The sequence below is a fragment of the Oncorhynchus kisutch genome, linkage group LG19 (genome assembly GCF_002021735.2).
Source record: "Oncorhynchus kisutch isolate 150728-3 linkage group LG19, Okis_V2, whole genome shotgun sequence".
NCBI lineage: Eukaryota > Metazoa > Chordata > Actinopteri > Salmoniformes > Salmonidae > Oncorhynchus > Oncorhynchus kisutch.
Genome location: NC_034192.2, coordinates 43,321,352 through 43,346,611, shown reverse-complemented (window position 1 = coordinate 43,346,611; position 25,260 = coordinate 43,321,352). Strand labels below are relative to the sequence as shown.

The 25,260-nt window shown below is 42.6% G+C and overlaps 1 protein-coding gene across 6 annotated transcripts in view; it reads left to right on the top strand.

Moving 5' to 3' along the window:
• Positions 1 to 5,220: 5,220 nt before the first annotated feature.
• LOC109864856 (follistatin-related protein 5) overlaps positions 5,221 to 25,260 on the top strand; it is a 190,930-nt gene continuing 170,890 nt past the window's right edge. For 3 of the 6 annotated variants that reach the window (XM_031797808.1, XM_031797806.1, XM_031797805.1), the window contains exon 1: positions 5,221 to 5,572. In XM_031797808.1, the coding sequence (XP_031653668.1) occupies positions 5,550 to 5,572 (23 nt within the window). In that variant the 5' untranslated portion in view covers positions 5,221 to 5,549. The remainder of the gene's footprint in view (positions 5,573 to 25,260) is intronic. The other 3 variants (XM_031797807.1, XM_031797809.1, XM_020452860.2) reach the window with 3 other exon arrangements.

Here is a 25,260-nt window from a genome sequence, read left to right as displayed (position 1 = left end):
TGACCACAAAAACAGGAACGAAAACAAACCGTAAGCAATAAAACACGAACCTCCACTGACAGCAAAATAAATAAGCCTGCACAAAAGCAGGCGGGCTCTGAAGGCTTAAATAGCCCTGAATAAATGGTTAACAAGAAACAGGTGAAAGCAATCAAGACAAACCCAACAGAAAAGGGAAAAGGAATCGGTGGTAGCTAGTAGACCGGTGACGCCGAGCGCCGCCTGAACAGGGGGAGGAGCCACCTTCGGTGGAAGTCGTGACACTTTGCTTATTCCACATTTTTACAATGGAAAATATAGACTCTTGGCTTTCATTTTTTTTTTGTATTTGTATTTATTATGGATCCCAATTAGCTGCTGCCTCCTGGGGTCCAGCAAAATTAAGGCAGTTGTATCAAACTTTTAAAACATTACAATACATTTCACAACCGATTTCACAACACATTAAGTGTGTGCCCTCACTCTACTACCACATGCCTACAACACAAAATACATGTGTGTGTGTGTGTGTGTGTGTGTGTGTGTGTGTGTGTGTGTGTGTGTGTGTGTGTGTGTGTGTGTGTGTGTGTGTGTGTGTGTGTGTGTGTGTGTGTGTGTGTGTGTGTGTGTGTGTGTGTGTGTGTGTGTATAGTGCGTATGTTGTTTGACTATTTGACATGCTCCTATGAACTTCACATGTTGGTGCTCATGGGTCCTTTTACATGGAAATGCCCATATGCAAACAGGCTATAGGCTACAGGAGTGCAATACATCAACAATAAATACCGGCTATATGACAATAATAAGATCCAATTAAATTGTTGGAAGCATCAAGAGTTTTTATTTTTTATATAAGTGTCCTTTTTGCTCGGAGCACTTGGTTGCACATTTAGGCATGCAAGTAAATGTTACTGGATGTTGTAGAATAAACATGTACATGTAACAAAACAAACACTTTCAAAGATAGTGATGCCAAACTGAAAATACATCTTGCCTTATACTCTGACACAAATTTGCATGTTGTCCTATCTTAATTAAACACAATGCCAACAGGGATGCAAGGTCTTTGGGGGGAAAAACTGTATACCTCAATCAACTATTGTTATAGAATAAAATACAGCTTACTTTGTGTGTGTGTGTGTGTGTGTGTGTGCGTGTGTGTGTGCATGTGCGTGTGCGTGTGTGTGTGTGTGCGTGTGCGTGTGTGTGTGTGTGTGCATTTGTGCGTATGTGTCTGTGTGCTTCTCTGTTGATCATGACATGGGTAATTAGCTATCTCTCTCCACTTCGTGGCTTGAGTGTCCAAATCCTGTTGCGTTTTCAACATCACTTCGATTACAAAAGTGCTTTGATCAAGTTAGAAAAGTAATTTCCTATTATCACCACCTTTATCACCTTCATTTGTACTTCTAAAGTTTTTGTTTTCTTGTTTCTCCTAACATCTTCAAACATTTAGCTAGACAAAAGGTTAGCTAGAGGTACTTAAAGGGGCAATCTGCAGTTGCTACATCAATTTTTGGACTTATAAATTAATGATATGTACCCATTGATTCTATAACTTATAAAGGCCTCATGAGCTTAGTTCAACTGTCGTACCCCATCAGAACCCAAAATAAAAGCTTGTTTTACGGCAATGTTTGTAAACAAAGTAAATGTAAACACTATATAGCCTCAACTTGGTTAAAACCTTAATTTTAATATCATGGATGGTCAGTCCTTGCATCCATAGCTCTGTCTATGAATTTGAGAGTGGTTACATTTCTCCAGCCCCATCCCTCAGCTTTTCACCAAAACATGGGCGGGGAATGCACTTTTTTATTGCTTAAATTACTGATTGACGCTTTAATTGACCCAACTAATATGAATCATTTTTTTCCCTCTCTCAGACTCTCCCTGCCCAGACTTGGTGGAAGGACATCCAGGCTGCCAGCTAAGGTGGGTGGGCTCTGGCTGGATCATACTGCCCTGAGACTGAACCCTTATTTACTGATGGTGAGTAATGATTTCTCTTTCAGAACGAGATTCCAGGGACTGGAAGTGGAACCGAGGGAAGGTGTTTCTCCAACTCGCCCACATCTTCAGAAGTCAGTGTCTCAACTCTCAAGGCAATATATCCCTGCCAAGTCAGTGCCCACCCAGCAAACTGGGAACATTCCCAGAACATTAGCCAAGATTATCAATAAATTCAAATTAGGGTTATTTTTAAAAATTCTATTTATTTATTTAACTAGGCAAGCCAGTTTAAGAACAAATTCTTATTTACAATGACGGCCTACACCAGCCAAACCCAGACAACACTAAGCCAATTGTGCACCACCCTCTGGGACTCCCAATAACGGCCGGTTGTGATACAGCCTGGAATCAAACAAGGGTCTGCAGTTACACCTCTAGCACTGAGATGCAGTGCCTTAGAAGCTCCCAAGTGGCGCAGCGGTCTATCTAACATCAGGATGATAACATCACTCCAAAGTTCAAAGAATGTTTTTCATAAAATAAAATGAAATATAAAATGAAATATCCTTGGAATGTCTGTAATAACCACTACAGAACATTCCCCAAAAGGTATCATAGGTTTCCAAGTAATGTAATGACACAATGTGTCAGTAATGTATTCCCATCAAAAGTAAGTTGGTTCTGTGAATGTTCCCAGAACATTCGTTAGGTTGAGGAAAATGCTCTCATAACACAAAAACTGTCCAGCTGTACTGATGATTATAGAATGTTTGTACCAAAACATTTGCCTGATGTTCCAAGAACGTTCCAAGAACACATTTAATCTGTTCTTAAAGGTTAAAAGTCCTAAATAACTGTTGTCTCCATCTTAGGTTAGTGTGGGTTGTGTTGATGTTGCTGATGCTTTAGTAACCCTTTCTGTGATCTGTCTAAGTGTAATGCATTATGAATGGCATTTAAAGTGCCCTCATTTTGTCCCTTAGTGCGAGTCCTACTAAGGATTACTTTAACTTATGATGGCTTATTAAAACAGGCGTGATAAACACATACTGACTAAATGTATTCATTAAGTTTCACAAACAGGTGACATTATGCATTTATAAGGCTAACTACACTGAAAAAACTATAAATGCAAAATGTAAAGTGCTGGTCTCATGTTTCATGAGCTGAAAGAAAAGATCCCAGAAATGTTCCATATGCACAAAAAGCTTATTTCTCTCAAATGGTGTGCACAAATATGTTAACATCCCTGTTAGTGAGCATTTTACCCTTTGTCAAGATAATCCATCCAACTGCAAGGTGTGGCTTATCAACAAGCTGATCAAACAGTATGATCATTACACAGGTACACCTTGTGCTGGGTACAATAAAAGGCCACTCTAAAATGTGTTGTTTTGTCACACAACACAATGCCACAGATGTCTCAAGTTTTGAGGGAGTGTGCAATTGGCATGCTGACTGCAGGAATGTCCACCAGAGCTATTGCCAGAGAATTGAATGTTAATTTCTCTATCACAAGCCGACTCCAACGTCGTTTTAGAGAATTTGGCAGTGTGTCCAATCGGCCTCACAACCGCAGACCACGTGTAACCACTCCAGCCCAGGACCTCCACATCCAGCTTCTACACCTGTGGGATCGTCTGGGGGGGCTGGCTCCCAAGTGGGTGGGCCTATGCCCTCCAAGGCCCACCTACAGTATAGCTGCACCCCTGCCTAGTCATGTGAAATCCATACATTAGGGCCTAATTAATTGTTTTTATTACCTGATTTCCTAATATGAACTGTAACTCAGCAAAATCTTTGAAATTGTTGCATATTGCGTTTCTATTTTTGTTCAGTATAAAGGAGCTTAGGACTCCTTGTAACAGGCAATACAAATGAATAAGAGCAGATGAATGCACTAATAATAATACATTTAATAATACATTGCACACAAAGGCTGGACAGGAGTTTAAAAAATATATATTCAGACAAAGACAAAGGTGTCCCTTGTCAGATAATTTTACCATCACACTGAGAGCTTTGTGTTGGTGTCAAGAGGTTGAGTAGAGAGGTCATCTAACATCACTCTGATTCTTCTTACACAACCGTCTCAGAACCATAAGTGCCAACCAAGTTGTGGGGCCCGGGGTCCCATGCACCAAGGCCTAGTAATTCAGCCTGTCACAGTGGTTGTAGCCGAGGTTGACAATGCAATCTGGAGCTCTGCAGAACACTTTCATAGATAATAGAATGTGAAACTCCAGTCACAAAATCACATCTGTGGTATTGCTTCCACACCCCATTAGAGTACCATCATAATCCTTCTCAAAATAAGAGACACATAAGACAGGATGTTTTTGCCCATTCAATGTCTGAAATAATCATGCTTAGTTCTCATGCACATATTGACATTTACATATTTCCCCTGTTTTCTCCAATACCATATTTCACATGTAAATGTATGACAATATGATAAATCGATGCAATTTCAGCAATATCTGGGTGAGATGGGTCTTCTGTGCACAGATGTACCATGATACACACAAGCCCGTTGGGAGAATGTTTTATGGAAGGTTTCCACTTATTCCAACCATAAATCATGCTGTAACTTGATTTGGCAGCGGCAATGACATGGTTGACATATGGGGCTGGATGACTATCCTGTGCATCATGTTTGATTATGTTAATGTGTACGTGACACATAGCTATTTTGGCTTGAATGTTGATCATGCTTGGTGACTTAAAATACAATTATATTTGAATAAGCCTATTCACATACTTAGCCTGGAATTCAAAGATAATTGTTCAGTTTCACTATTGTTTCAAGAAGGATAGGGTTCCTGGTTTACCATATCAATTTATTGAGATGTAGTCAGCTCAATTTCCATTGAAACGGTTCTGTGTTTGGTAGAATAACTTGAAGGAATATGATTTTACAACACTGTTCAGTTTAGAAAAAGATGTGGTACCATTTGATAATGTGCACATTGATGAGCAAAATATGAATAATTTCCTGAAAACATAGATTACTCTATTTGTATGTATTTGTAATACCTCCTCTGTTAATAATGGTTACTTACTTTCATGATGGTTTGCAGGACTTGACTGACTAATTTCAGTGTCGCAAAATTCTGAACAGTAGGAACGGGGACATTCGACATCCCCGAACCCCAATTCATCTAAAGTCAAGGACAATTATATCCAGCGAATGGAATCAGACGAGGCAGATTGTGTGTCTCCACTCTCGCTCTGGAGGAGCTTTCTGCGGGGCTTTTGATTGGTTCGTCCTGTGATTGTATGTAAATCGGATCGGGACGCAGCCAGTAGGTGAGGTTGGAGCTGGTGGCTGGTGCCTCAGTGGCACAGGAGACAAGAGAGTGAGGTTAGACCGCTGCTTCTAACGGAGCTGTCCACTCCTCCGGTGGTGCTGTGCTGAAAATCAGGGATTCGGTCTTTATACAAAATGGTTGATGGTATTCGAAAAGGATTTACAGACTACCCGTTTATAAACTTATTCTAAGGTATATTGTGTGGATTTCTAGTTACAAACGGTGGATTTCATCTGACCCATTTGATATATAGTTGTTGTGAACTACAGTTTTTTTTTGCTAATCTCGTGCGGATTATCCTTCTGGATGGTTTGCGTCTGGACATACAGGTAAAACACAATAGACATGGATATTTCAAGTGTTTCTTCTGCTAAAAACAAATGAAAACTGTGAAATGTAAATATAAATATACAACATAGCCCACTGAAAGTGCACTTTACATAAAAGTGTGTTTTATTTATCATCGAACTGCAATGTAATGGACATCAAGGGCAAATCCCTGCGTAAAACTATTTCCCCATTACCTGAAATCTGTCCTTTTATTTAAATACAATATTCAAAGAATATGTGTATCAGGTTTGGGATTTAGTTTACTTACCACAGGTATTGATAAACTCATCTATGCCGTAACTGTAGGCAATAGGCTACAGTTCAGTTGATGGCAATGAAGTTGCGAGTTGAGTCTTCACGGTTTACTCTATGTTAGTGCGCTATAGGCTACTCCGCTACTGTAGCCTGCTAGAATTCCGTGAGGGGTAGCTGAGTTCTGAAACAAAGTCAATATTTTGGGGAATGTCAGGGACGCTCCATGCCAGTGCTTCGGGCGTTTAATTTCGCTGCATGGTATTTAGCGTGTAATTTTTTTTCTTTAGCACACTAATCCTTGAGTGACACCGTTAGCGGCTGAGGGATTATACTCGAGTTTTAATTTCATCGTCTCTCTCGCTGCGCGTGACTCATTTAGCTATAGGCATAGTCTTGTATGAGACCGTGATGGCCATTCATTCTATATGTTTGATTCCCCCCTTTCAATTGTTGTACTGTATCTTAATCTTTAAATCCGACTGGATAGTGCTTCTCGGTTTGAATAAACTCTTAAGTATTTCATTGTTTTATTCTAATGACCTCTTTGTTGATTAAATGGGTTGATTGGAGAAAATCTACCCAATGTGTTTTTGGTTTGTCTGTCTCTGACAGGCCTATAATGACCCTCTACTTCTCCCTGCCCCTTGCCATCCAAACTAGAAGATAACAGTAATTAGAATCTCATTAGAAACTCCCAGACTATTAATGAAAGGGTAGTGTCCTTTGAATTAGGGATGCATAGGCCATCTCCCCAAACTTTCCAGATATATTTCAGCCTTCTTTGCCATTTCACGACACAGCTCAACCGCTCATGTCAGGTACATATATTGCATTTAAAGAATGCCTCCAGAGCCACATTGATTCAAGTTCATTAGAAGGCTAAGAATATGGAGTTGCATTTAAAGAAAGCCGGCAGAGCCACATTGATTCAAGTTCATTAGAAGGCTATGAATATGGAGAAGATGCTTTTAACAGTCATTCAACTAGTAACACTATTAATATTCAAGCATCGCCCATGCTGTCCACTCACTCTATCGATCAGCTGTTTCTAATTGTGAGCTTCCATTTAATGGGTTTGTGCCAACAGCCAGCCAGCCAGCCAGCCAGCCAGCCAGCCAGCCAGCCAGCCAGACAGACAGACAGACAGACAGACAGACAGACAGACAGACAGACAGACAGACAGACAGACAGACAGACAGACAGACAGACAGACTCACAGAGGATACCAGTCTAGGATTTTGACCCTCTATTGCAGTGGTATTCAACTCTTACCCTACGAGGTCCGGAACCTGACGGTTTTCTGTTCTAATAATTAATTGCATCCACCTGGTGTACTAGGTCTAAATCAGTCCCTGATTAGAGGGGAATAATGAAAAAAACACAATGGAACTGGCTTCTAGTCCAGAGTTGAGTTGGAGGGCTTTATACTTTTATCAATCAGTTTCTATCAGTGTCTATTGAAGTTGTGGATGGCCTGTAGTGGGATGAATGTTACATGAGTGATGATGAGGCAAGTGACCTATAACAACCCTCTTTACATAAACAGGCATGTAGGTATACAAGCATGCATGATACAACATTACACACACACACACACACACACACACACACACACACACACACACACACACACACACACACACACACACACACACACACACACACACACACACACACACACACACACACACACACACACACACACACACACACATATACACACACACACACACACACACACACACACACACACACACACACACACACACACACACACACACACACACACACACACACACACACACACACACACACACACACACACACACACACACACACACACACACACACACACACACAAAGAATAGCACCTCATAATCAACACATGTTGATGTAATAATGTTGTTGGAATACCGAACATAATACATTCCTCAGTAGACAGGCATTGATGAAACAGCAGGAATTAATGTGCGCTCTGCCTCCCGTTACAATGACTTGGCAATTACCCTGGGGACAAAACCAACGCGTGCACATTCGCTACTCAAAGTGGCATATTTCTTTCCCGAAAGGAAATCATCAGGAATCTCAGCCTGTATTCATGAAGCATCTAGGAGTTCTGGTCTAGAATCAGGTCCCACAGTTTAATCATTGCTATCTAAAAAGGTAAAATTGATCCCAGATTAGTACTGCTTTTCTGAGATTTCTGAATTTCGCCCCTAGTGAGGGTAGTGGTGGTAGTGTTGGTACGGATGGTAGTGGAAAGCCATGTTTCTATTGCGCTTGTAAAGCAAAGTAATTTCACTTTAATTTCATTGTCTATTTCTTCAGTTCTTTTCTCAGCTTTAGTATAGAGATAATGTCAAGGTCTTTTCTTGTATCTAGACTACTGGTAGTGATGGTGGTGATAGTAGTGATGGTAGGGATGGTGGTGATGGTACAGTAGGGATAGTAGTGATGGTTGTGATGGTAGTGGTGGTAGTGTTGGTACGGATGGTAGTGGAAAGCCATGTTTCTATTGCGCTTGTAAATCAAAGTAATTTCACTTTAATTTCATTGTCTATTTCTTCAGTTATTTTCTCAGCTTTACTATAGAGATAATGTCAAGGTCTTTTCTTGTATCTAGGCTACTGGTGGTGATGGTGGTGATGGTAGTGGTGGTAGGGATGGTAGTGATGGTGCTGATGGTAGTGATGGTTGTGGTGATAGTGATGGTCAGGATGGTAGTGGTGGAAGGAATGGCAGGGATGGTAGTGATGGTAGTGGTGGTAGGGATGGTGTTGATGGTGGGGATGGTAGTGATGGTAGTGGTGGTAGGGATGGTAGTGGTGGTAGGGATGGTAGTGATGGTAGTGGTGGTAGGGATGATGGGGATGGTAGTAATTGTAGGGATGGCGGTGATGGTAGGGATGGTTGTGATGGTGGTGATGGTGGTGATTGTAGTTTTGGTAGTGATGGTAGGGATGGTGGTGATGGTACAGTAGGGATGGTGGTGATGGTAGGGATGGTTAAAATTGATCCCAGATTAGTACTGCTTTTCTGAGATTTCTGAATTTCGCCCCTAGTGAGGGTAGTGGTGGTAGTGTTGGTACGGATGGTAGTGGAAAGCCATGTTTCTATTGCGCTTGTAAAGCAAAGTAATTTCACTTTAATTTCATTGTCTATTTCTTCAGTTCTTTTCTCAGCTTTAGTATAGAGATAATGTCAAGGTCTTTTCTTGTATCTATACTACTGGTAGTGATGGTGGTGATAGTAGTGATGGTAGGGATGGTGGTGATGGTACAGTAGGGATAGTAGTGATGGTTGTGATGGTAGTGGTGGTAGTGTTGGTACGGATGGTAGTGGAAAGCCATGTTTCTATTGCGCTTGTAAAGCAAAGTAATTTCACTTTAATTTCATTGTCTATTTCTTCAGTTCTTTTCTCAGCTTTACTATAGAGATAATGTCAAGGTCTTTTCTTGTATCTAGGCTACTGGTGGTGATGGTGGTGATGGTAGTGGTGGTAGGGATGGTAGTGATGGTGCTGATGGTAGTGATGGTTGTGGTGATAGTGATGGTCAGGATGGTAGTGGTGGAAGGAATGGCAGGGATGGTAGTGATGGTAGTGGTGGTAGGGATGGTGTTGATGGTGGGGATGGTAGTGATGGTAGGGATGGTAGTGGTGGTAGGGATGGTAGTGATGGTAGTGGTGGTAGGGATGATGGGGATGGTAGTAATTGTAGGGATGGCGGTGATGGTAGGGATGGTTGTGATGGTGGTGATGGTGGTGATTGTAGTTTTGGTAGTGATGGTAGGGATGGTGGTGATGGTACAGTAGGGATGGTGGTGATGGTAGGGATGGTAGTGGTGAAAGAGATATTAGTGATGGTGGTGATGGTTGTGATGGAAGTAATGGTATTGAGGGTAGTGATAGTAGTGATGGTAGTGATGGTTGTGATGGTAGTGGTGGTAGGGATGGTAGGGATGGTAGTGATGGTTGTGATGGTAGTGGTGGTACGGATGGTAGTGGAAAGCCTTGCTTCTATTGCGCTTGTAAAGCAAAGTAATTTCACTTTAATTTCATTGTCTATTTCTTCAGTTCTTTTCTCAGCTTTAGTATAGAGATAATGTCAAGGTATTTTCTTGTATCTAGGCTACTGGTAGTGATGGTGGGGATGGTAGTGATGATAGTGGTGGTATGGATGGAAGTGATAGTGGTGCTGATGGTGGTAATTGTAGTGATGGTAGGGGTTTTAGTGATGGTAGGGATGGTGGGGATGGTAGTGATGGTTGTTGTGGTAATGATGGTCAGGATGGTAGTGGTGGAAGTAATGGCAGGGATGGGAGTGATTGTAGTGATTGTAGTGATGGTTGTGATGGTGGGGATAGTGGTGATTGTAGTGATTGTAGTGATGGTTGTGATGGTATAGATGGAATTGATGGTAGGGATGGTAGAGATGGTGGTGATGGTAGGGATGATTGTGATGATCCTGACAGTTTGAATGGTATTGGTGGTAGTGATGGTGGTAATGGTAGTGATGGTAGGGATGGTTTTGATGGTGGTGATGGTAGGGATGGTTGTGATGTCAGTGATGGTAGAGATGGTGGTGTGTAGTGATGATAGTGATGGTAGTAATGGTAATAAGGGTAGTGATGGTGGTGATGGTAGGGATGCTTGTGATGGTAGTGATGGTAATGAGGGTAGTGATGGTAGTGGTGGTGGTGATGGTAGCAATGGTAATGAGGGTAGTGATGGTAGTGATGGTAATGAGGGTAGTGATGGTAGTGGTGGTAGGGATGGTAGGGATGGTGGTGATGGTAGTGGTGGTAGGGATGGGAGGGATGGTGGTGATGGTAGTGATGGGAGGGATGGTGGTGATGGTGGTGAAAGTAGTTGTGGTAGGGATGGTAGTGGTGGTAGTGATTGTGTAGATGGTAGGGATGTTAGTTGTGGAAGTGATGTTGAGGATGTTGGTGATGGTAGGGATGGTACTGATAGTAGTGATACTTAGGAATTGTGATGATGGTGGTGAAGGTAGTGCAGGTAGTGATGGTAGGGATGGTAGTGATGGTAGGGATGTTAGTAATGGTAGTTGTGGTAGGGATGGATGTGATGGTAGTGATGGCAGGGATGGTAGTGGTGGTAGGGATGGTAGTGATGGTAGAAAGTAGTTGTGGTAGTGATGGTAGTGATTGTGGAGATGGTAGGGATGTTAGTGGTGGAAGTGATGGTGATGATGGTGGTGATTGTAGGGATGGTAGTGATGGTGGTGATTGTAGGGATGGCAGTGATGGTTGTGATATTATAGATTGTGGGATGGTAGTGACGGTAGGGATGGTGGTGGTGGTAGTAATGGTAGGGATGGTAGTTATGGTAGGGAGGGTGGTGATAGTAGTGATTGTGTTGATGGTAGGGATGGTTGTTATGTTATTGACGATAGTGGTTGTAGTGGTAGTGGTGTTGATAGTGATGGTAGTGGTGGTAGTTGTGGTAGAGATGGTGGTGATGGTGGTGATAGTAGGGATGGCAGTGATGGTGGTGATAGTAGGGATTGTGTTGATGGTAGGGATGGTTGTTATGTTATTGATGGTAGTGGTGTTGATAGTGATGGTAGTGGTGTTAGTGGTGGTAGTTGTGGTAGTGAAGGTGGTGATGATGGTGATGGTAGGGACGGCAGTGATGGTGGTGATAGTAGGGATTGTGTTGATGGTAGGGATGGTTGTTATGTAATTGATGGTTGTGATGTTTGTGATGATGGTGATGATAGGGATGGTAGTGATGGTAGTGATTGTGGAGATGGTAGGTATGTTATTGGTGGAAGTGATGGTGGGGATGGTAGTGATGGTAGGGGTGGTACAGGTGCTGGGGGTGGTAGGGATTGTAGAGATGCTAGTGGTAGGGATGGTGATGACTGTAGTGATGGTAGGGATGGTGGTGATGGTAGTCAATGGTAGGGATGTTAGAGTGGTAGTTGTGGTAGGGATGGTAGGAATAGTAGTGATGGTAGTTATGGTAGTGATTGTGGAGATGGTAGGGATGTTATTGGTGAAAGTGATGGTAGGGATGGGAGTGATGGTAGGGGTGCTAGGGGTTGTAGGGATTGTAGTAATGCTAGTGGTAGGGATGGAGATGATGGTAGTCAATGGTAGGGATGTTAGAGTGGTAGTTGTGGTAGGGATGGTAGTGATGGTTATGATGGTAGTGATGCTAGTGATGGTATTGTTGGCATGTATGGTAGTGGTTGTAGGGATGGTAGGGATGGTGGTGATGGTAGGAGAAGTAGGGATGGTAGGGGGTAAAGGGGATGAAATACAAATATAATACCACAGTGAGGGAGTAAATGTTTTGTAAAAACTTGTATCATACTACTCTACCCTGATCCTCATTGCTTGAACTGTGTCTGGCAAACCAGACCAAAGTGTTTAGTGTGAAGGGTTAGCGGTCACTTAGGAACTTAACTTACTGTAACATTTGACTGACATTGTGTTGGAATAGGGGTTATTCATAGCTATAGACTGGCAAAGTCACTATTTGATGGGCTGTGAGAAATACACTATGCATACCCCTTCAAATGAGTGGATTTGGCTATTTCTGCCACACCAGTTGCTGACAGGTGTATGAATTTGAGCACACAGTCATGAAATCTCCATAGACAAACATTGGCAGTAGAATGTCCTTACTGAAGAGCTCAATGACTTTCAACATGGCACCATCATTGGATGCCACCTTTCCAATAAGTCAGTTTGTCGAATTTCTACCCTGCTTAGAGCTGCCCCGGGCAACTATAATTGCTGTTATTGTGAGGTAGAACGTCCAGTAGCAACAACGGCTCAGCCGTAAAGTGGGGACTGCCGAGTGCTGAAGCGTGTAGTGCGTACAAATCATCTGTCCTTGGTTGCAACACTCACTACTGAGTTCCAAACTGCTTCTGGAAGCAACTTCAGTGCAAGAACGGTTTGTCGGGGGCTTCATGAAATGGGTTTCCATGGCCAAGCAGCCGCAAACAAGCCTTAAATCACCATGCGCAATGCCAAGCATTGGCTGGAGTGGTGTAAAGCTCGCCGCCATTGGACTCTGGAGCAGTGGAAATGCGTTATCTGGAGTAATGAATCACGCTTCACCATTTGCGTTTGGCGAATGCCAGGCAAACGATACCTGCCCCAACGCATAGTGCCAACTGTAAAAATTGGTGGACGAGGAATAATGGTCTGGGGCTGTTTTTCTTGGCTCCTTAGTTCCAGTGAAGGGAAATCTTAATTCTACAGCATTCAGCATACAATGACATTCTAGACAATTATATGGGTCCAATGTTGTGGAAAAAGTTTGGGGAAGGTGCTTTCCTGTTTCAGCATGACAATGCCCCCATGCACAAAGCCAGGTCCATATAGAAATGGTTTGTTGAGATCGGTGTGGAAGAACTTGACTGGCCTGCACAGAGCCCTGACCTCAACCCCATCAAACACCTTTGTGATGAATTGGCCTAATTGCCCAACATTAGTGCCCAACTTCACTAATTCTCTTGTGGCTGAATGGAAACAAGTCCCCAGAGCAATGTTCCAACATCTAGTTGAAAGCCTTCCCAGAAGAGTGGAGGATGTTATAGCAGCAAAGGGGGAACCAACTCCATTTTAATGCCCATGATTTTGGAATGAGATGTTCGATGAGCAGGTGTCCACATACTTTTGGATATGTAGTGTTGCTTGTTGACTCTGACTGACTTTCTCTCCATTAGGTCTATGTGGGACCGATGAATAACACAGCCTAGGAATGCTATTGTAGGACAGATAGAGAGCAGTTACAGATGAGGGTGTTTACAGCTCAATGAACATGTTAGCACTTAGCTTAGTGAGTCGTTCAAAAACGGTAAGAATCCAATTGTAATAGTGTGGTTCATTATTTCTTATTTTTCCTTTCAAGTTCACTTCATTGTGGCACAGCAATGCTATTTGCTCATAGTGTGGATTTCCAACAGTGCAGTATTAATCCCTGCCATGATGTAACACTTTCATTAGTGCAACATTATCACCATTTCAGCGATCCAGTACTAATGTAAACATGTGACATGTTTATACATGGAGCTCAAGCTGTCTGCTGCATACAGTATGCCTGTCTTTAACCCTGTGTGGGTTGATCCTTTTGGTCTTGAAGGCAGATGGTCAGGTCACTGTTATCTAGTTCATTAACAGGATGGGGGAGGGTTAATGGGTTAACACAAGCTCAGCCCCTGTGGCTGTGTGGTAATCCTGTATGTACAGTAGGGTGTGTGTGACTGTGTGTGCTTGTGTGGTGCATATGTATGTGTGTGTGTTTGCGTGGTTATTGGGTGGAGATCAAAATACTGAATGTTGTTGTTATTGTCTTTGATGTTTTCTCTCGGGTTGTTATGTAGGAGGACCAGCAGGCCATTGCCATTGACCATGCTAAGGAGTCTGACCATGCGTCACATTTTAATATTTGCACGTGTCACAACTAGCCCCACATCACAGCACTGGCCAAGTGTGACTACATTGTTCTGGCCTTCTTTATATATCACTGTGTTTATGTAAGGTTGTGTATCGATCGTGGAAAGCCCTGCTTCTATTGTTCTTGCATAGCAAAGTCATTTCACGTTTATTTCAATGCCTAAGTGTTTTCTTGTATCTATAGTACAATATATGAGCATGGATTGCTGCAACAATCCCACTGAAGGTGTGACATTCAGTTCAGTGAGACATAGATTGTTATTTTTGAGTTTGAGTTTGAGTTTATTTTTATTTTTACAGGGACAGTGCACATTAATCAACATTTCAGTAAAAGTGGCGGTTTTAGCCAACCGGCTAATTTTCAACCGCAGTCCCTGGGCAGGTTATTAAAAACAATTACAATATAGACAATAGCAACATAGAACAAGCAAGACATAGCAACATAGGACAAGCAAGACATAGCATACAGACAGAGCAACATAGGACAAGCAAGACGTAGCATACAGACAGAGCAGCATAAAACAAAAAGCAGCAAGACAAAATTCATAAAAGCAACAAAGTGTTTCCACACCTCACAAGCTACAGACAACAGACAACATGGAGTGGCAACACACAGCTAGGGACCATGTTCACAAATCTGATTGACCTTTAGCCATGTCTTCAAGCATTTTGTGAAAGTGTGATATGTGGTGCAGTTATGTGTGTCTGATGGCAGTGTATTCCAGACATGGGAAGCTCTCACAGAGAATGCAGATTTACTAAAGGTGCTTTTCCTTAGGGGAACTATACAGTCACCTCTCATGGCAGACCTTGTGGATCTGCTGCCATATGTCTGGGTTTTCTGTTTAACAAAAATATTGAGTGGAGGGGGAGCCAGGCCATTGAGGATCTTGAATACAAGACATGCGTCGGTGTATTGCACAAGATTTTCCCAACTCAAGAGCTCATGCTTTCTAAGGATGTGACAATGATGATGGCTATTGGGCTTCCTATCAAGCACTTTGAGAGCCTGTTTGTAGACAGACTGAATAGGTTTTAATGTTGTACAGCAAGCTTGGGCCCAACTAGTCAAGCAGTATGTTAAGTGGGGGAGTATCATAGATTTGAAGTACAGTTTTAGCTAGGTTGAATTTGGTTATTTGAATTACCTTTTTCACATGCTTTTTAAAAGAGAGGTTGGAATCAAGTATGATGCCAAGGTACTTAAAATCGGATACCACCTTTTCCCCAAGGCCAGTAACTTTATCACAGGTGGTTGTCCAAAACCAGGTGAATAATGCAACACACTCTGAGGATACATTAAGTTACATTTTAGGAAGTAATATCAAGTCATTGACCACAGTGTAAGACCAGTAAAAGTAATGGTTTGTAGTGGATTCATACCCAATATAATGAAGTATTATGAGGCTTCAAGTACATTGAATGGTGCTAGTATCCAAATTGAATCGACGGCGATATCTCGTTGACTGCTGATAATGTTGTTGCATTCTGCTGTTGGTGCTGAGAGCTGAGAGATAATCACTGCTGACCCGCTTGGTCATAGAAAGTCCACATTTCATTTTCAAGTGTTTCTCAGGATTTCCAAGGATAATTGATCAAAGATTACCTGTGATCTAAGCATTCATGTGTGCTGGTTTATTTTAGAACCGACTACATACATGGAGGAAAGAGGGGAACTTTAGTTCATGTTAATATCAGGATATTAATTCGTAATTCGCAATTTGTTTGGAAACAGTTATATTTGTATGTAGAATGTTTTTGTTTCATATGTGCAGATGATAGAAGTCTGGCTTTACGGACAGACAGATTGATGGACATGCCAGTCAGGGAGACGGACAGAGCCACACGCACGCACGCAAGCATGCACGCACACACACTTCTGAAGCATTTGGACATTTCTCCTTCAGTGGGCACATTTATCTTCAGTGCGGGGGAGGGGAGATGCAATACGCAAAGAATACATTCAAAGCTCATGTGATCACATTTTATGTGTTGTGATGGATATCTGAATGAAACCAGATAACAGCCTCAGAAAAAGGATTTGGGATAACAAATAATGCTCTCACAACATGTAGACCACAAATGCACACAAAGGGCTGTCTCCTCGCTCACCTCTTGTCTGGTGGGGTAAGCGTGCGCTGTCGTTATCCGCCTGCCATTTAGAAGCTGTGTTCCTCATGTACTGAGTCAGGGATATTTATTGTGTGTTCGGTGTCCATTTTAGGACATCCGCAGCCTCTTGGCTCACCACTCACAAGGAGGGCTGAGAGGGCGAGCGTACAACTCTGTTTCCTCCATCTGCATTTGGTGGCTGTGTTTCTCACAAGGAGAGGTGAGGCTTGAGGTTGTCCTAGAATGGGCACCGTACACCTGCGCATAGGCCAGGATTAGTCTTCTGGTTCCTCTCTTATCCTTTTAAGATGGGCACGTGATTGATGCCCATGGCTTAGGTCATGTGACCACTCATGGACATGCTGGAAGGATGCTAATAATTGCCCTCTAGGTAGAGGGATTGTCCAAGGACAGTCTATTTGTCTATGTCTATGTCTATGGGGTCAATGGGACAGATCTCTCAGGGCTTTTTCATCTGAATGACTGTTACTCATGTATAGGATGATAAACCTCAGTCACATACTGATACTTTAAAGTGGTATGGTTGTGAGCGGTGTCACTCATCTACTGTTCAGAGATCACAACAAAACGGCACATGGAAATGTTACATTTGCGTACCATCAGCTTAGTTTTTTAATGCAGTATGAGGGACACAGCACAAATGACTTAATGAAGTGTGTATGCATCACAGAAGGGATTGTACCTTTAATATAGCATAACTATTGAGAGTTGTTTCATCCATTGCACCATCAAAACTTTCAAATAACTGACAATGTAAAGGCTGCAACTGGGCAGAATCCATAGTAGTTTTCAGAGAATACAACTGTAAGCTCAGCAGCGAGTCAGGCAGTGAAAGAGACACCACATTAGAGGGACACCTTTTCTACCCATACACTCAAATAAACATCTGTTGTCATGTCGGTGAAGATTAATCGTTTCCAAGTACACATTACATGTTTTTGTCTGTGCACCCATGAAATTGTCTGTGCACCCATGAAATTGTCTGTGCACCCATGAAATATTCTATCTATTTTACTACACAATGCTTTTAATTTGTGGAAAAGTATTGAGATATTTGAGAGGTCCATATGTTTTCTATATGTGTAGTCAGAGGGACACATTGGTATTGGTGTAGAGTTCCAATATAACCATGCATATATTGCCTAGAGGCCGCAATCTTCAACACATTATCTATCTTGCAAGTCTATAGTATGTGGTAATAATACTAAGCAACAATATGAGTTTTATATGTTCTGTATGTTCTGACTGGGGTAGTGTGAGGAATATGAGTTGAAGGCACATACACCACGTTGTAGGTAGGCAAAAAGCAACATTGGGTTCTGATGAGAAGTAGGTTTGAGCAGGGGCATGTTTGGGCAACATATTCAGAAAGATTATCTCTCTTAGCCAACATATTCAGAAAGATTATCTCTCTTAGCCAACATATTCAGGAAGACTATATCTCTTGGGAAACATATTGAGAAAGATGATATCTCTTGGGCAACATATTGAGAAAGATTACCTCTCTTGGGCAACATATTCAGAAAGATTATATATCTTAGGCAACATATTCAGAAAGATGATCTCTCTTGGGCAACATATTCGGAAAGATTTGATTCTATATTTTCTCCACGGTGGATTTATTGTATATATTCTATATGTTAGGAGAAAGAACAAGACAGCAAAATAACCTCAACTCCTGTGAGAGTTACAGAGTTAAGAGCAGAGCAGTAGTGCCGGAGGATCAGTGCTGCTTTGAAACTGAAGCATCTCTCCTATCCCTTTATCTGCGTCAGCTACAATGCTGTCGGGCAGTGGGAGTGAGAGAAGTGCCACGGTAACTCTAGGAAAGAAGACGTGGGAGAATGTTTGTGTGGCAGACACACAGAGCACAGCAGATGTTCCACTGTTCCCAGTGTGGATCTTGGAGACAAACAGCGGTAACTCCAACCCCAGAATTGATCTTTACACAGAAATACTGCTGAGCATGCTTAAAGAGATCTGATCACCGGGGGATTGGATCTGTTTGCTGGAGTAGATGGGAAAACACAAGTGGGGAGGAGTAGGAGTGTGGAGCGCTGGGATTGGGCAACTCTAGACCAATCACTTTACTAAATCATGATGTGACGATCACTCAGTTGACTTACTTATTTCCCTGGTCAGGTCACATGGTCTGGACCAGTGTTTCCCAAACTTTTTATAGTCCCATACCCCTTCAAACATTCAACCTCCAGCTGCGTACCCCCTCAGGCACCAGGGTCAGCGCACTCTCAAATGTTGTTTTTTTGCCATAATTGTAAGCCTGCCACACATACACTATACGATACATTTATAAAACATAATACGTTTTTGTCACAAACCGGCTCATGGGAAGTGACAAAGAGCTCTTATAGGACCAGGGCACAAAAAATAATATTATAATAATCAATCATTTTGCTCTTTATTTAACCAACTTACATATAAAACGTTATTTGCTCATCGAAAATGGTGAATAACTCACAACAGGTTAATGAGAAGGGTGTGCTTGAAAGGATGCACATAATTCTGCAATGATGGGTTGTATTTGAGAGTGTCTCAGTCTTAAATCCTTTTTCACACACAGCCTGTGCCTGTATTTAGTTTTCATGCTAGTGAGGGCCGAGAATCCACTCTCACATATGTACGTGGTTGCAAAGTGCATCAGTGTCTTAACAGCACGATTGCCAAGGCAGGATACTCTGAGCGCAGCCCAATCCAGAAATTTGGCAGTGGCTTCTGATTAAATTACATTTTCACAGAATCGCTTGTTGCAATTTCGATGAGGCTCTCTTGTTCAGATATCGGTAAGTGGACTGGAGGCAGGGCATGAAAGGGATAACGAATCCAGTTGTGTGTGTCATCTGTTTTGGGAAAGTACCTGCGTAATTGAGCACCCAACTCACTCAGGTGCTTCGCTATATCACATTTGACATTGTCCGTAAGCTTGAGTTCATTTGCACACCAAAAAATCATACAATGACGGAAAGACCTGTGTGTTGTCCTTGTTAATGCAGACAGAGAAGAACTCCAACTTCTTAATCATAGCCTCAATTTTGTCCCACACATTTAATATAGTTGTGTAGAGTCCCTGTAATCATAGATTCAGATCATTGAGGTTAGAAAAAACATCACCCAGAGAGGCCAGTTGTGTGAAAATGATGGTCAGTAAAGAAAACTTTCAGCTCGTCTCTCAATTTAAAAAAACGTGTCAGTATTTTGCCCCTTGATAACCAGCACGCTTTTATGTATGTTGTAAAAGCGTTACATGGTCGCTGCCCATATCATTGCATAGTGCAGAAAATATAGGAGAGTTCAGGGACCTTGCTATAACAAATTTAACAGTTTTCACTGTAGTGTCTAAAACGTATTTCAAGCTGTCAGGCATTCCTTTGGCAGCAAGAGCCTCTCAGTGGATGCTGCAGTGCACCCAAGTGGCATAGGGATCAACTGCTTGCACGCACGTTACCAGTCCACTACATCTCCCTGTCATGGGTTTTGCGCCATCAGTACAGATACCAACACATTTTCACCACCAACGTCCATTTGATGTCACAAAGCTGTCCAGTACTTAAAAATATCCTCTCCTGTTGTCCTGGTTTCCAGTGGTTTGCAGAAGAGGATGCCTTCCTTAATTGACACCCCATAAACGTAACGGACATATACCAGGAGCAGTGCCAGGCCCACCACGTCTGTTGACTCATCCAGTTTTAACGCCTAGAATTCACTGGCTTGTATGCGAAGCAGTAATTGTTTCAAAACATCTCCTGCCATGTCACTAATGCAACGTGAAACAGTGTTGTTTGATGAAAGCATTGTCTATAGTTTTTTGGGCCTTTTCTCCCAGCAGTGTCCCATCCATATCCACAGCAGCAGGAAGAATGAAGTCCTCCACAATAGTATGGGGCTTGCCTGTCCTAGCTACTCAGTATCTCACCATATAAGACGCTACTAGCCCCTTCTAATTAATGGTATCTGTTGCTTTTATACATGTCTTACTAATCGAAGTCGTCTTAATTCTCGCTCAAAAACTTGTGTGGCTTATCTTTCAAATTGGCATGTTTTGTTTCTAAATGTTTGTGCAAGAGTGAAGGTTTCATCGAGTTGTGAGATAATACTTTTGCACTTAACACACTGTGGCTGAGGAAAGGCACTACTCCCAGTAAAAGTGAACCCCAAATCAATATAGTTCTCGTCATATTTGCGCCTCTTCGATGGTCCAACGTCCCTGTCTGTTGTTCGGTGCTTTCCCGGGTAAGGGGGCAGTAGATCTTCGGCTGCATCAGATTCATAACTGTCAGTGTCCATGTTAGCTGGGCTAACAACAAATGTCGAATTACTGATGCTAGCATTGGATGTACTCGTGGAAGCAGAACAATTTGTGTCGTCGACAGGTGCAGGTGTAGTACTGCTGGTAGTAGAGCTGGTATGTGTCTCTATGGACGCGGGCCTTACTAAATGGACTGCTTGAAAATGTGAAGAATATGTGTTTTTTGTTAAAAAAATAATAATTTGTTTGTTTTATTTAAAAAAAAAATTATCTCATTTTTATTTGGCGTACCCCCGACGGCATTGCGCATATCCATGGGGGAATACCTGGTCTTGACAATACTCTCTAGCCATTTCACAAAGAACCACACTTTCTCACCATAGCAACGCTACATATGTAGATGAACATATATAGATAAGCATATAGTTGACTCATAAACATGCAGTATTTCGAGTCAGGTTCACTCAACGGGCGAATTGCCAGCCCCCAAAAATGTAATTGCCTCTTAGTATGTCTATGGAAGAAAACCTCAGTCTCAAACCGCGTTTGTCAAATCATGTATATTAACGTCTCTGCCTCAGCCTACAAGGTTAAAGGGTCAAATACGGTTAAACGATGTACAGGAGGTCATACAGTACAAACAAACCCCATGCTGTAGTGAACCCCTGTGTATTGGTGCATACATGCATGTAATAAGTAAAAACACCAGCTATCACAGTCCATAGTCTCTCCAGTTGTCATGCATTGCCGGTTCTATGGAGCGCAAAAAAGGGCTCAGATGGAGCTTTGCTGGACACCTGTCAAAGTGGGATGTATTGTGTAAATTGTGAGTGCTAGGTAGTCATCATTTCAAAGTCAATGCCGAAGCTTAGACAGGCTGTCTTGGATTTATAGCCACGAAGCAGAGGCACCAAGTGGAGGCACCACTTTCAATCTCTCTCACTTTGCTCCCCATGCAAACACACATCGCTCTTAAGAGTTGCGATTTGTCTCTCAAATGCAGCCTCTGATCAAATGAAAAAAGGATGTGGGTTTTACTTTAAAAGTTTTGCACTTCATTTGCTATCTTCCCGGAAGAAATCAAATGTTATGAAAATGGAACAGCTGTAATTTCAGTGGCATAAAAAGAAACAGAACCAATCTTAATCAAATCTAAGCCCTATAACAAATATATTGGTTGGTTCATTATACTGTTATTCAATCAATAATACACGTTATGTTATACATCAAACCAGTGGCGTAGAACAAGGATGATCCATACAGCCCATGCTGTAATATACTATATCAATGAATGATCTAACCAGCAACCACAGTATTACCATATCAGTAATGAGTTATGAGTATCAAGGGATGCAGGCTTACGCAACATAGAGAACATTGGTGGCGGATGAGGTGAGTTTGCCCCACAAACAGTTGGAGCATCTGGAACAAGCAGTATATAAATCCAATCATTTCTTGTTATTATAAATATCCCCCCAGCACATGGCTATCCTCTACAAAAGAATGACAGCATGAAAATTATATACAGTATTTGCCCCCTTTTCAGAATTTCTCTAGTTTTGCATATTTTTCATACTGAATGTTAGCAGATCTTCAACCAAAACCTAATATTAGATAAAGGGAACCTGAGTTTACAAATAACAAAAAAAGGGTACTTATTTATTGAATTAACAAAGTTATTCAACACCCAATTCTCCTGTGTGAAAAAGTCATTTCCCCCTTACACTCAATAACTGGTTGTGCCACCTTTAGCTGCAATGACTCCAACCAAATGCTTCCTGTAGTTGTTGATCAGTCTCCCACATTGCTGTGGAATTTTGGCCCACTCTTGAATGCAGAACTGCTTAAACTCAGCAACATTTGTGGGTTTTCAAGCTTTAACTGCTCGTTTCAAGTCCTGCGACAACATCTCAATTGGGATTAGGTCTGGACTTTGATTAGGCCATTCCAAAACCTCAAATGTGTTGCTTTTTAACCATTTTCATATAGACTTGATTGTGTTCATTGGATAATTGTCTTGCTGCATGACCCAGCTGTTCTTCAACTTCAGCTCACAGACGGATGGCCTGACATTCTCCTGTAGAATTCTTTGATACAGAGAATAATTCATGGTTCCTTATTAAGGCAAGTCGTCCAGGTCCTATGGCAGCTAAGCATCCCCAAACAATTGCACTACCACCACCGTGCTTGACTGTTGGTATGAGGTTCTTACTGTGGAATACAATATTTGGTTTTCGGCAGACCCATCTCGTCCATGTCTGTGACACATTATCTATTATAAATACCACCCCATCCCAATCCATTTAACATTTAGACACCAGGTGGAAACAGTAGATTGATGACACTGGGGGATGTGCTATTGCCCAGACCTGGATTCAAATACTACACTGCTCAAAAAAATAAAGGGAACACTAAAATAACACATCCTAAATCTGAATGAATGAAATATTCTTATTAAATACTTTTTTCTGTACATAGTTGAATGTGCTGACAACAAAATCACACAAAAATGATCAATGGAAATCAAATTTATCAACCCATGGAGGTCTGGATTTGGAGTCACACTCAAAATTAAAGTGGAAAACCACACTACAGGCTGATCCAACTTTGATGTAATGTCCTTAAAACAAGTCAAAATGAGGCTCAGTAGTGTGTGTGGCCTCCACGTGCCTGTATGACCTCCCTACAACGCCTGGGCATGCTCCTGGTGAGGTGGCGGATGTTCTCCTGAGGGATCTCCTCCCAGACCTGGACTAAAACATCCGCCAACTCCTGGACAGTCTGTTGGTGGATGGAGCAAGACATGATGTCCCAGATGTGCTCAATTGGATTCAGGTCTGGGGAACGGGCGGGCCAGTCCATAGCATCAATGCCTTCCTCTTGCAGGAACTGCTGACACACTCCAGCCACATGAGGTCTAGCATTGTCTTGAATTAGGAGGAACCCAGGGCCAACCGCACCAGCATATGGTCTCACAAGGGGTCTGAGGATCTCATCTCGGTACCTAATGGCAGTCAGGCTACCTCTGGCGAGCACATGGAGGGCTGTGCGGCCCCCCCAAAAAATGCCACCCCACACCATGACTGACCCACCGCCAAACCGGTCATGCTGGAGGATGTTGCAGGCAGCAGAACGTTCTCCACGGCGTCTCCAGACTCTGTCACGTCTGTCACATGTGCTCAGTGTGAACCTGCCTTCATCTGTGAAGAGCACAGGGTGCCAGTGGCGAATTTGCCAATCTTGGTGTTCTCTGGCAAATGCCAAAAGTTCTGCACGGTGTTGGGCTGAAAGCACAACCCCCACGTGTGGACGTCGGGCCCTCATACCACCCTCATGGAGTCTGTTTCTGACCGTTTGAGCAGACACATGCACATTTGTGGCCTGCTGGAGGTCATTTTGCAGGGCTCTGGCAGTGCCCCTCCTGCTCCTCCTTGCACAAAAGCGGAGGTAGCGGTCCTGCTGCTGGGTTGTTGCCCTCCTACGGCCTCCTCCACGTCTCCTGATGTACTGGCCTGTCTCCTGGTAGCGCCTCCATGCTCTGGACACTACGCTGACAGACACAGCAAACCTTCTTGCCACAGCTCGCATTGATGTGCCATCCTGGATGAGCTGCACTACCTGAGCCACTTGTGTGGGTTGTAGACTCCGTCTCATGCTACCACTAGAGTGAAAGCACCGCCAGCATTCAAAAGTGACCAAAACATCAGCCAGGAAGCATAGGAACTGAGAAGTGGTCTGTGGTCACCACCTGCAGAACCACTCCTTTATTGGGGGTGTCTTGCTAATTGCCTATAATTTCCACCTGTTGTCTATTCCATTTGCACAACAGCATGTGAAATGTATTGTCAATCAGTGTTGCTTCCTAAGTGGACAGTTTGATTTCACAGAAGTGTGATTGACTTGGAGTTACATTGTGTTGTTTAAGTGTTCCCTTAATTTTTTTGAGCAGTGTATTTGAACATTTTAGTCTGCCTGTAGCACCAGTGTTTTCTTCAGTCTGCCTGGAGTACAAGTGTTTGCTTTAGCTTGCCTGTAGTACCAGTGTTTGCTTTAGTCTGCCTGGAGTACCAGTGTTTGCTTTAGTCTGCCTGGAGTACCAGTGTTTGCTTTAGTCTGCCTGGATTACCAGTGTTTGCTTTAGTCTGCCTGGAGTACCAGTGTTTGCTTTAGTCTGCCTGGAGTACCAGTGTTTTCTTCAGTCTGCCTGGAGTACCAGTGTTTGCTTTAGTCTGCCTGGAGTACCAGTATTTGCTTTAGTCTGCCTGTAGTGTTTGCTTTAGTCTGCCTGGAGTACCAGTGTTTGCTTTAGTCTGCCTGGAGTACCAGTGTTTGCTTTAGTCTGCCTGTAGTACCAGTGTTTGCTTTAGTCTGCCTGGAGTACCAGTGTTTGCTTTAGTCTGCCTGGAGTGCCAGTGTTTGCTTTAGTCTGCCTGGAGTACCAGTGTTTGCTTTAGTCTGCCTGGAGTACCAGTAGTTGCTTTAGTCTGCCTGGAGTACCAGTGTTTGCTTTAGTCTGCCTGTAGTACCAGTGTTTGCTTTAGTCTGCCTGTAGTACCAGTGTTTGCTTTAGTCTGCCTGGAGTACCAGTGTTTACTT